This window comes from Austrofundulus limnaeus, unplaced genomic scaffold (assembly GCF_001266775.1).
Source record: "Austrofundulus limnaeus strain Quisiro unplaced genomic scaffold, Austrofundulus_limnaeus-1.0 Scaffold43, whole genome shotgun sequence".
Classification (NCBI taxonomy): domain Eukaryota; kingdom Metazoa; phylum Chordata; class Actinopteri; order Cyprinodontiformes; family Rivulidae; genus Austrofundulus; species Austrofundulus limnaeus.
In genome coordinates this window covers 2,026,299-2,038,877 of record NW_013952445.1, presented here as the reverse complement: position 1 = coordinate 2,038,877, position 12,579 = coordinate 2,026,299, and the positions used below count along the sequence as shown (strand labels likewise).

At 39.1% G+C, this 12,579-nt stretch overlaps 1 protein-coding gene across 4 annotated transcripts in view; it reads right to left on the bottom strand.

Moving 5' to 3' along the window:
- adkb (adenosine kinase b) overlaps positions 1–12,579 on the bottom strand; it is a 166,178-nt gene that overhangs the window by 21,320 nt on the left and 132,279 nt on the right. For all 4 annotated transcript variants that reach the window (XM_014007661.1, XM_014007659.1, XM_014007662.1 and 1 more), the window contains one exon: positions 828–863. In XM_014007661.1, coding sequence (XP_013863115.1) covers positions 828–863 — 36 coding nt within the window. The remainder of the gene's footprint in view (positions 1–827; positions 864–12,579) is intronic.

Genomic DNA, 12,579 nt, shown 5'->3' with positions numbered 1-12,579 from the left:
CTCTTAAACCTGTCACTGCCATCAGGGTTGCATTTCTATTCCAGTCACGTTGATCACACCGTTAGTGATTCTGGATGACAATTATTCACACAGAGCAGAGCCATATTCAAGGCAGCTCTACCTCTGAAAGAGAGATGGCACTTAAAATACCTGAGCCCCTGTAGGAAAAAAAGAAGGAAAAAAAAAAGGGAAGAAGAAAAAAAAAACACACATACACTCTCTGGCTATTTGTGTTTTTGATTTTGCACTAAAATAGACATGCAGGAAATATGAAAATCACAAGAAATAGACTACGGGAATATTCATTTTGCACCTAAGAGCCCCTTTAAAACACATTTCTAAAGGGGAGGAACAAGGACCGCCATCTTCATTTCCTTCATCTAAAAACCACAAGTGGCTTTAATTTGGTTATTAAAAGACTAGAGCGTTGCGATGTGGCGCAATGCTATCGCTACGAGGAGAAGCCGTACGGTAACATCCCTGAGTGCGGTGAAGATAATGAGGAGGGCTTTTTAACCTGGCAACCTGATGCGCTCCCAGCCTGCAGAGGAAAGGCTTGAAACCGTGCCCAACTTCTCAGCTTCCCGAGAGGCTTTTCAAAATTCAATAAATATCTGTAGGCGATGTTGGGTGCAGACCTAGCAGAGTGCGTCATAACAGAGAGCTGGCTGAACAAAGAAACCATGACGACTGCCAGGTTTCCATGGCAACTGCTGCAAGGCCTGGAGAGTATAATAGCACATCAATCACTGTCCAAAAAGAACTTCATTATCAGCAAAAATAAACCTTTAGGATCTTTTTTACTGTGCAATTGCTGGTCAACTCACCTCAAAGCCCAGCTCCTTGGCGAACGTGGCCGCCTCCTAGAAAAGATAAACACACACACAATAAACACACACATAAATGAGCAGGTAATTACAGAGTCACAAACAGAGCACAATGTCAAACCATGGAGGTGAAGTAGAGACATCTCGCTTCCCTCCACGCTTCACGTGTCACTTGAGAATAAGTAACCTGAGTTAGCGTTGCTCTGCCAGCTCCTGATTTAATAGGCAGGCGGCCCACCCATTTAAACTATTACCCGACATCATCTCATCTTACCGCGGCAGCGAGAGATAACACCACATCAGCCTCCAGGCTTGAAACAACTACAGAAACCATGAATATGTGCTGGTATGTGGGAATCCCCTCCATGCTTTGGGCGTTCAGCAGTCGCCATACTTGTAGGTTGCTTCAGCCTCCTGGGAGGTGTACCTTTACATACCCAGGCGTTTGTTAATCCAAGAGTAATCTCTCACCATTCATGTGAACTTTATGACTTTTGCTATATGCTTCATTTTTAGATTTTCCAAAAACAGCCCCAAATTTAAAAAAAAAATTGGATGTGAAAAATAAAAACACAGAGCTTCAATTTGCAAATCTCATAAACTCACATTTTATTCTCAATGGAATGCAGGAAACATCAAATATTTGCACAAAAATAAACAAACAAAAAAAGGGACCATATTTGGAAAAAAAGAAGGTAACTTTGAATTTGACAGCAGCAACAGATTCTCAAAACGACTGGGACACGGGACACAAAAGGCTGTAGAAATAAGTGGTGTGAATAAGAAGCAGATGGAAAAGCATTTTGGAACAGATTATAATAAATGGCAACAGGTCAGTAAGACTGGGTACAAAAAGAGCATTTTCAGAGAACTGAGTCTCAGAAGTAACGATGGGTTCACCAGTTTAAAAAAACTGCATCCATATGTGATTGCCATACAGAAACGCTGCCGTCTCCTTTGTGTCAAAGCTTATTTAATGGACTGAGGAAAAGTGGAAAACTGATCTGTGACCAAATGAATCAAAAATATATTTTTTTGTTATTTTACAACTACAGACACTACATGTACTGTACAAAAAAAGGAGAGGGATCACCCGATCGGTTATCAGCACACAGGGCAAAAGCCTGTGTCTCTGATGGTATGGAGGTGCATCATTGCCTATAGCATGGGCATTTTTTCAGTTCAGAAAAGCATTCACAGTTGTACAGTGGTGGGCACAGTTCCCTTAAACACTAAAGCACTAATAGGGGAACTAATTTCCTGATAAGTGCTTTAGGGCTTTTGCTAATTTTAAAATTTATTAGTGGACTAGCATTTGCTAAATTTATAGACTAAATTTAGAAGCACTAACTGAGGTTTATAAATGTATTGATCATTGTTAATGTTCACAGCTGAGGGTAAAAGCTGATGCACATTTTGTTCATATATGTGTCACTTATTCACTAGGTGACAATATATGAACCCAAATACAGCTGTGGAATGTGAATGATAAGGTTTAAGAGAGCAACATGACAACATGTGACTCGTCTTTTGAAGAATGGTCATGGATTGACTGGGTTATTTTAGTGCTTTAGATTTAGCTTTTGCTAAAACTTTCAGTGCATTAGTGCTTTAGAATTAGGGGACCTAAATATTTGAGTTAGCGTTTTAGGGCTAGTGGAACTAATTTTTAGATTAGTGCTGCCCACCACTGCAGGTTTGAGACAAACATCTGTTACCATCCAGGCAAGGTATTTTTAAAGGGGCAATATTATGTGTTTCTCAGGCATACATTTAAATACTATACTTTAATAAAGTATCTATGTCATCTTTAACTGTTATTAAAATGCTGTTTTATGTTTAAATAGAAAATAAACTTATCTTCTCATCACTTCCTCTTCTTTTATTTTAATTTTTTTTAATCACTTCAGTAGAAAAAAAACTTAATATTAGTTTCTTAATTTCTTCACCATCAGTGATTTTTTTAAGTAAAGAGAAAATAGAAAAAGAGGGATAAACAAAGAGAAAAGTAATTAGAAAGATTGAAATTGAGATTAGAAGTATATTAAATATACACAAACAAAACACAGGACCACACACCCAACATCAGTCCGCTCACCTAAAAATAAATGGATAAATACATGGATGGCATACATAAATATATACACATACCCATACATATATAAAGATATACATACATTCATGCCTATATTCATACATATTGTAGATATACACACACAGACATATATACACACTCAGTGACCAGTCAGAACCCCCCGGATCAGAGCACCTGTTTGTGAGCAGTTGTGAACATGCGTGTATATATAAGATTTATGACATGAGGAAGTTCATCTTAAAGACACGTCCCAGGGGCGTTTCTAGTCCCCACCTGTCGTTTTGCTCCTCAGCATGGCTTCCTAAAAACGCTGCAGGATTTCTAAAACATGCATGAATGAGTCAAAGCAAGGCTTTGGACATGTTTTTTTATGAGAGTAAAACATTATAACATGATATAAAACTCAAAAAAGTTGATTTTATATGATATTGCCCCTTTAAGACAAGTCCTTGTATATTTCAGCAGGACAATGCTAAACCGCTACTACATCCATAACTACTGTACACATGGTTTTGTCTCATCAGTTCCTACACATTTACAGACTGTTGTTAAAATAAGAGGAAACACTTCAAAGATTTAAAGGTAGCCCCTTCTTGTCTTTTTTGAGATGTTGCTGCAATCAAATTCAAAATGACCTATTTTTTCGTAAGAAAATTTATAGAATTTCTTTATTTATATATTTATTTATGTTCATTGTAAAAAAAATTATACGAGCTTATGAGAATTGCAAATCATTGCATTCTTTTATTTACATTTTACACACATTTTAATTTGTTTCTGAGTCAGGGCTGTATATATTTTCATAATTTCAGCTAACTAATTGAAGCATTTAATGTCAAATTTGAAATATGGCTCATAAGTTTATTCCAATCAGACATAATTAATTTAATTTGACAGCAGCTGAGTAAAGTAGGCTGCAAATTGTTGTTAAAAAAAAGAAAGTATGATGTAACTTTAAGCTGCAAAACTCAAAATAAAATGGAATCAGAAAGAAAAATCTCAGAAACCACAACGATCCACTGAAAACTAGTCACTTTGGTCTGTTAATAGAAAATAAACCGAGTGATGTTTTCATGGTTTTGTAAAGTATTTCTTTCACTACGGCAAGATTTGGCCACATTCCTCGTCTTCAAGTGGAAACAGCTGCTCATTAATGCGATCAGTCATGTGAGTTACATGTTCGTTATGTCAAAACATTTTCACAAAAGGTGCTTTCACTATGCGGAAAAACTTCACTTTTATAAGATTTTGAAAAATCAGGAAGTAATGCTCTTTTTGTGGAACTGAGCTGAGTTTCTGGTAATTTCGCATCTACTAACAAGATATTCCACTGCACATTTTATCACAACCCCTATGAAAATAGGATGGATGGAGAATACAGCTTTTAATGTAATGCTTCATAGCAATTTCTCTGTCATAAAGAATACACAAAAACTCACTAGGCAAGTTTGATTTTACGTCCTAAAACAGTTATCATCTTATGAACCATCCCAGTGCATCTCTAGTTTACCCAAACTAGATTTGGACCAATCAGCTTCATTATCAGACGTGAACAATGGTGGCATATGTCCTTTGAAGAGCTTCGGTTTAAATGGTTTCAGATTATTTGATAGATAAACTGACGCTTCGCTCAATAACCTACTAAGTATTCTTTGAAAATGACTTCCCTTTTCAATCGATGTTTTAAGAGAACTTCCCAGATGGTTGTATGTAACAAACCATCTGTTAGGTCAGGGTACCTTTGGTTACCATATGGCCGACACAAATTCATGTTATGCATTTGGGCTTATTTTTCCAAATGTTGGTTTTATGTACAGTATTCCGATTGCTAACAGATTGCACAATACCTWTGTTTAAAAGTCTGCTGTTGCCTGTATGGAGCCAACTCTGTTAGCAAAATACAGTATCTTGTAATTTGTAGATAGTGTGTTAGCAAAATATCTTATTCACTAATTGTTTACCTTTCTAGTTCTTTTATCGATCGAATCAGGAGACAAGTTTCTTAAACATTACAGAATGGGAACCAGAGACGTTATTTAAGTTTATTATCATCTACTCAAACGTGTCAGATGTTTTGTTTAAAACCAAATTAAAAGAAACATTACAAATAATTGATTGGATGAACCAGCTTTTGTTCTTAGCTGGTAATTGGCTCAAATTTAAACAGTCAATCACGAAGACAGATTWACAGATTTATTTCTAAACAAATCAGATAAACCAGCAAGTCAAGTCAATCAAACTGACTGCTACAATCGACAGACCTTAGAAAACACGGCCATAATTCAGCCAATTTTAAATATATCAAACCCTTGGTTGTGAGAGAAGCGGAGAGTCATTCACAACACATCCTCTGAGCACATCACATGAGACTGGGCATCACACTACTTTCAAGGTTTCAATTAAAACCTACAACTCCATCATTCCTCAACATATGATGATTTTAATTTCTGGCATGAAAGGYGGCAGGAAATAAAGTATGTAGATAATCTGTGAAACAACCAAAACACTGTTTCTGGTTCGACCTCAAACAGCCTCCTGCTAACTGATACTTTAGAGAAAGTCCTTCAAACAAGTGTACGTTTTATTAGGAAAACAGGAAAACATTTTAATACACACACACAGACAAAAAAGGACTATCTTTAACATGTGAGATCCCATATGTGGTTCTAACTAAACAGGCCRCACTATGATCTGTTAACTGATGACAGAAGCTGTTGTATTGTCAACGCCACAAATCATCCATCTAGATCGCTGAGCTCCATTCTGATCTCAGATGGGACAATAAGTTGATTTTATGATTCTAAATAATCCAATTATCTGTGTGAGAGAGAGGGGGTGGCTGGGGTTTGTGCGACCTTGGGGAGAGGTTGGCAACCTGCTCCTCAAACAGAAGGGGAGGAGATGACATGGAACGCGAAGGTTACCRGTCCCTGGAGAGACTCCTCGTGGCTCCGTGTGTTGGATCAACTTCACAGCAACATGCCAATTCATCATCCCCACCTTCCTTTGCAAAAATCTAAACAATTAGCCGCCGCCGAGATGCAGTTTTATAATCACGTAGACGTGTCATCTCATMTCACCTCCCTTCGCCTTTCCCCATYTATCGAAGGGTTCAGGTCTCGCGTTTGTTTTCCTTTATTTATGACCGCATATTGACTTTTTCTCCTCAGGAGAGTTCAATCACTGACAAGCGGGAGGCGTCTCGCAGAGACAAGAGCAGCTTGAAAAACATCCTGTCAAAACAGTAATATTTCACATCAAAGCATTTAAAAGAGAAACAGAAATGAAGACCGCGATGGTGCTGCTGAGCGGCACACGGCTCCTCTTCGCCCTCCATCTCCCTCTAGTTAGCGGCTATAATATTTGTGAGAAAAAGCCTTATGAGAGCGCGTGGGCGGAAGAAGAGAAGATAATTGAAGCGATATCTATGAGCCACATGTGTACACTGTAATCCTTTTTTAGGAAATTATTAATTTCTATCGGTTGCTATGTATTCCGACATCAGAAATATTTGTAATATAGGCTTAGCTAAACCTAACGTACAAATATTGTACGGCAGCAAAAGATGCAATTACTGGGACTGCACAAGCAAGCCAATAAAACAGAACAGATAGGTAATTAAAGATGCAATTCCTTAAGGAGCTTATGGCATTAATATTCACAAATCTTACGTTCCAGGCTGTGAATGTTTCATATTTGACGTGTGCTGCTCTGGCATGTTATGTTTTCCAAATGACGTCCCATGTGCTCCTACAGCTGTTGCAACAATGACAAGTGCTTTGAGTGACATCTGGGCAAGAAAAAAAAAGCCTCTCGCTCTCAAAAAAGCATCTTGTTTCTTTCAGAGATGTCCGTGATTGCRTGCCTGCCTTTGATAATCTGCTGCYGGGTCTGATTCCARAAGAAAAAAAGAGAGGACCGTTGCAGATTTCGGGGGCCTCTGAGTTCTCCTCCCTTTTCTCCTATTTGGGCGAACGGGGTAAAAAGATAACAAGGCGGGCTGAGTGCATGAGCCATCTGAAGCCATAGTTAATGTGAAGCTATCAGAATGTGTGAGATGTCGCTGTTGTCAGAGGCTTAAACAGTCAGAGGGATATTTTTAGAGACCTTAAGCTTAAAAATCCAGAGCCCAGTCAGGAAGGGTGAGAGCGAAACGCACAACCACAGTGGAAAGATACACTTCATGCAAAAGGTGGCAGCTGACAAAAGCATCACACTTTGCCTTTTTGGACAATAAAAAGGAGCTTTATGCTCAAATTTCAAATGACACAAAAAAATTGTGAGTTTCAAGGTCGGAATGGTGGGTTTTATATTCATTTGTTCAGATATGAAAGCATAAACGTTTGATTCTAAATCAATTGTGTGCAGTCCTTTGTGTATTCATGTAAAGATGCAGCTAAGTTTGAAGAGCAAGTCGGAAAGCCGCAAGACAATGACTAATTGTAATGTACTGACTAATTACGACCCACCCCCACTCCTCTTTACAATAAAAACATCAGAAGTTTGTTTTAAGGAATAACGTCTTATGAAAATATAAAAAGGCAGCAAAAAAAAAAAAGACCAATATGACTTAAAGGGGCAATATCATGTAAAATCAACTTTTTTGAATTTTATATCATGTTATAATGTTATACTCTCATAAAAACATGCCTAAAGCCTTGCTCTGACTCATTCATGCATGTTTGAGAAATCCTGCAGCGTTTTTAGGCAGCCATGCTGAGGAGCAAAACGACAAGTGGGGACCAGAAACATCTTTTGGGACCAGAAACGCCCCTGGGACGTGTCTTTAAGCCGAGCTTCCTCATCACGGAGCACACCTCCCCACCCCACACACCCCGCCCATGACTCCTGCAGGCTCTTGGCAGTAACAAAGCAAACGAGTGAAAGTGAAACTTGAACTGTCTGCTGAGCTCCACTACTTCTCACTCAGTGGAGCTCTTTTCAGATTAAAAATACCTTTGAGAAAATGTATTTTCAGATGCCAAGTAAACTGCATCATAGCGCACGTGCACCCCCCACACACTGAAATGGATGTGACAGAAGCAGAAGATGGTTCTTGAAGAGACAAGAGGCCAATTTCAAGGCGTTTAGAAGAGGAAGTGATGAGAAGATAAATTTATTTTCTATTTAAACATAAAACAGCATTTTAATAACAACTAAAGGTGACATAGATACTTTATTATGGTACAGTATTTAAATGTATGCCTGAGAAACACATAATATTACCCCCTTTAAACCAAGCAAGTGGCTTGAACTATGGAGGACGGGATTTTATTCCACGTATAACAACGCCCAGCCCCTTTTTATTTCTTTAGTTTTTTCTTCATCCAGAAAAGCTTGATGACAAACTTTTTGTTTATATTTACAGAAAGGACGACAGGTGCATTTTGCTTTTAAGACATGAAATAAAAGACTTAAACAAGAGAAACTACAGAGACCACTGGCTTTCAAGATAAAATATTCCAAGTAACAAGCATTTAGGATTTTCTCCTTTGTGTGACAGGTTGTTGAGCATATGTCACAGAACAAGTGAGTAAAAAAAATCCAATTTCAGTGTTTCCCAAAGAATCTAAATCAAAGAACAAACCTCAGTGCTAAGGTTAATAAATGTTGATAAGCTGAACAGTGTAACTCCCCCAGGCCATTCAGAAAATAAGCATTTGCTTGACCGTGTTAGCCCCAGCTGAGGCAGAGGCAGAAATTGAATTGTATTTGACACTTAGTTTGAAGGGGACACAAAACTGAGGGTGGGGGGGACAGCCCTGACAAGCTATTTGCAACAATAAATCTGTTTTCTTCCACCTTTGTGTCCGCTTTAATAGGAATTTGTTTCAAAGAGCTGTTTTAGAGGAGAACAGATTAATGTAGCACAAAAAATGTCTCTGAAAACAGAGCAAGATAAAGAGGAACAAATTATCAGTTGAAAATGACAAATCGCTCACTGCAGAAACCTTTTAAAATAAACTAAGCATGACTGGGTTATGACATGTCAAATGATTCAGCCAATTATCAGGACTTGCAGTAATATATAACAATGGCAAATGACATATTTTCCTCATTCTCTGCATGTTAGCTAAGGCATCAGTGGGGCGAGTCAGACAGCTTTCATAAATGCCTGGTGAAACGACATCTGGCAGTCAAATCAAGTGTTTCCAGTTAGATTACTATAGCGTTTATCAAAGGCTGCAGGGAAGAGAGGGAATAGCTAATCAACGTGATGCCAACAAAAAGAGTTGTCAGTTGTCTTTACATGGCTTTAGGTCATAAACGTATGCCCTGCTGGTTGTCAGGAAATCAGCCCCCAGCGTGAATCCAGGTGTTGGTTAACAGGAAGCTGCTACCCAGAAACGTTAGCATTAATATTATTAATATGATAATGAAAGCTGTTAGCAGGGGGAAAAGTAGGTGGCCCACTACCCTGCAGAATGGATTAGGCGAAGAAACCGGGCCGAAAGGGGGTGGGAGCCGACAGTGGAAAGACCAAAAACTGGTGTGGAGTGGGGTGGAGCCGAAGGGAGCCGAGCCTGTGGAAAAACACTTTAAATGAGTTGTGTGGAGAATTTAGAGGCTCAAGCATGACATGTCACAAACATAAAGACAGGAGTCACTTTCACCGCTTCGGAAAATTCACTGATTTCTACAGATTGATTTGGTGGTCTCCTGGTGTTCTGCAAAACAGCGTCGGTGGCTATTCAGACCATTTCCTGGCTGCTTGACCAATATGAAGGACTGCTGTACTATCAGCACTCAGACTCACGCCCTGTGCGAGCTGGGACAAGGTCTGCAAGCGGTTCTGCTGAGGGTCACGGGCCGGCTGTGGTCCCTGGACTTTGCTGGCAAGATGGAATTGATCTTGGAGAAGGTGATCGCTTGGCTTGGCGGGATTGTCCACATTATTTGTCCGATTGGATTCGCCACATTGGGATGTACCAGCGGACATTAAGTCAGATGGAAAATTATTATTGTCTGCCTGACCGAAAGCATTTTCTTCTGTTCCCAAACAACTGTGATTACAGATTCGGGTCTCCCCCATACGTGGCCTTGAAGGGCTGTGAATGTAAATTCTTCTGGTGTTTACATCAACAATCAACATCAGTATTCTGAACCATGGCTGAACGATGGTTTTTTTAGGGGGGGACTAGATTCTTCAGACTCATTCTTCAGATATTTACACAAGTGCACACAATATTCATGGCTTCAGATACATGCCCCCGCCAAACTCACTTATTCCTCTGGCTAATAAATGCGTTGTTGCTCTGCAGAGGTTTTTTTTTTCTATAAACACCATAGTGTGTCACATTACGTTGCTATAATATGATGTTTTGTCTTTTTTTCCCCTCATCTAACCTTCTGTGGTATTTTGTTTTTCTTTTTAAAGGTAGCSCGACCCCTGCTGGTTGCCGCATGACCTGTTCACCTGTTCCCCCATGTTTTGTCATGTATGTCTTCTTGAATGGGTGTTCTTAAATGCATTTTCATTGTGCTCTGTACAATGACAATAAAGGCATCATCATACATCAACGGCAACTGATTGTGATCATTTGATTTTTACTTTTCAGTAAATTGCTGAACCTTGGATTCAGGGGTGGAAGCGCAGCRTTTGTTTGAACTGTGGAACATAGACTAGATCACTGAGTTGCTAAAAGGGTTGTGGAATTCTGATCGTCCAGTTCAYGTGTGTTTTGTGGATCTGGCRAAGACTTGACTTCACCAGGGCTGCCCTTTGTCGTCAGTCCTAATTTCAGTGTTTATGGACGGGATCTCAGGGTGCAGTAGTGGAGAGGAAGGTGTCTGGTTTGGGTACCTCTGGGTCTCATCTCTGTTTGTTGTAAATGATGTGAATCTGTTGGCATCTTCAAGCCATGACCTTCAGCATGTAGCCAATTGTGAAACAGTCTGAGGCTGTTGTGATGACCGTGGCACAAAAGATTATGTGATCTCATGGTCAAACTACATTCCAACCTTCCCCTATAGTCACAAAATAAAAATCATACCAATAAAACACAACACACACACGAAAGAAATCCCAATTATAAAAGGCTGAAATGAGCTTCTTCTGTAAGGTGACTAAGTTCAGGCTCCATCATCTGGGAGGATTTGTAAATAGAGGCACTTCTCCTCTGCATCGTAAGGAATCGGCTGAGGTGGTTTGGGCATCTGCTCGTGTTCCAGTAAGTAAATTACGAACATTAAGCACAGGTGTTCCCAGCAAGAACCCGACAGATGAACCGCTTTCATCATAACTAGAAGACAAACAATGTAGGGAAAGGCAAAGGAGGCGTAGACATATTACACTAAACCGTGTTCTTATCAGTATTTTTTATTGTCTAAATCCAAAGTTGTGAAAAAAACACAGGGAAAATAAACACCTGTTAACAGCAATTATTTCAAAATGAACTTATTTCCCCATCCCATTACACAATGCAGCCCTCCGTTCACCAGATGCCACACTGATGAGAAAAAACGTTTAAAATTGCTTCGCCTTCTGTAGCTCATAAAATATATTACGTTCCAGCTTCTGCCAAATCCTTTTGTTTGCCTACAGCTATGTTTATCATTATTCTGTAATATAATGTAAACTGTAATGTCGCTCTTAATTAGTAGGGATACAATACTTTTATGCCTGATAAAAACCAAGTATTAAGACACTTATGTTTTCAATGTATATATTTTAAACTTTATAATATGGATATATTTCCTAAAATGAACTGAAAAACTCTGCTACAAAAATATGTTCAGGACTAAAAAATGGCTAGTGGTTCACCAGACCACAGAGGATCAGAGCCATTGGTCAGAATACAGGTGCCATAAACATAATAAAGAAAAATAAAACACATCCAAGTGATAAAACGTCATTTATTTTACAACTGTGTGTTTGGAGACGCACAACAACCCATTTGAAACTGCTGCAACATCGAGCTCAATGTTGGAACCACAACAATTACTGCTGGTCAGGATCAACAAATTCATGTTGTCCATCCGCGGAACAGATTCAGTCAGCATCAGAGAGTGCTGCTGACATCGCTGGGAGGCACAACAGACCCAAAGGAGCACTCAGGACTCCTTACTGTAAATATTCACACTGTCCACACTGGTGCTGAAGTCTTATTTCATCACAACCCCAACAAGCTGTGGTGCAACACAGCTGTTTAGCAGCGGGTGCTGTATGGTAAAGCTAGTATGATGCTATGGGTTTGTAATTGGGCTAATTTAAACACTAAGCTTAAAACTTAACACAGAGTTTTTATTAAAGGGAACCCTGACGGGTAATAACATTAGACATTATTTAATAAACATGCCACAAAGCATACTGGGTAAATTATGATRTTTACTAGATATTCCGGTGCAGGAATGCATATGAACTCTATCCATCCTGAAGGTCAGTCTGCCGTTCAGTCCTTTTAAATAAAACCAGAATGGGTCGACAGAGAGGAGAATATAGAAATGACTCTGCCTGCAACTGAAAATGCGAACGGAGGACAACAGATCTAATTTATGGAAGAACCTCAACTTAGCCTGTTAGCTTTCACTCTAGTGTCCAAGCTAATACACATATATGGCGATATAGCATTAGTTATATACAAACTAACACCTCATATTTATTAGTAATACACACACACACACACACACACACACACACACACACACACACACACA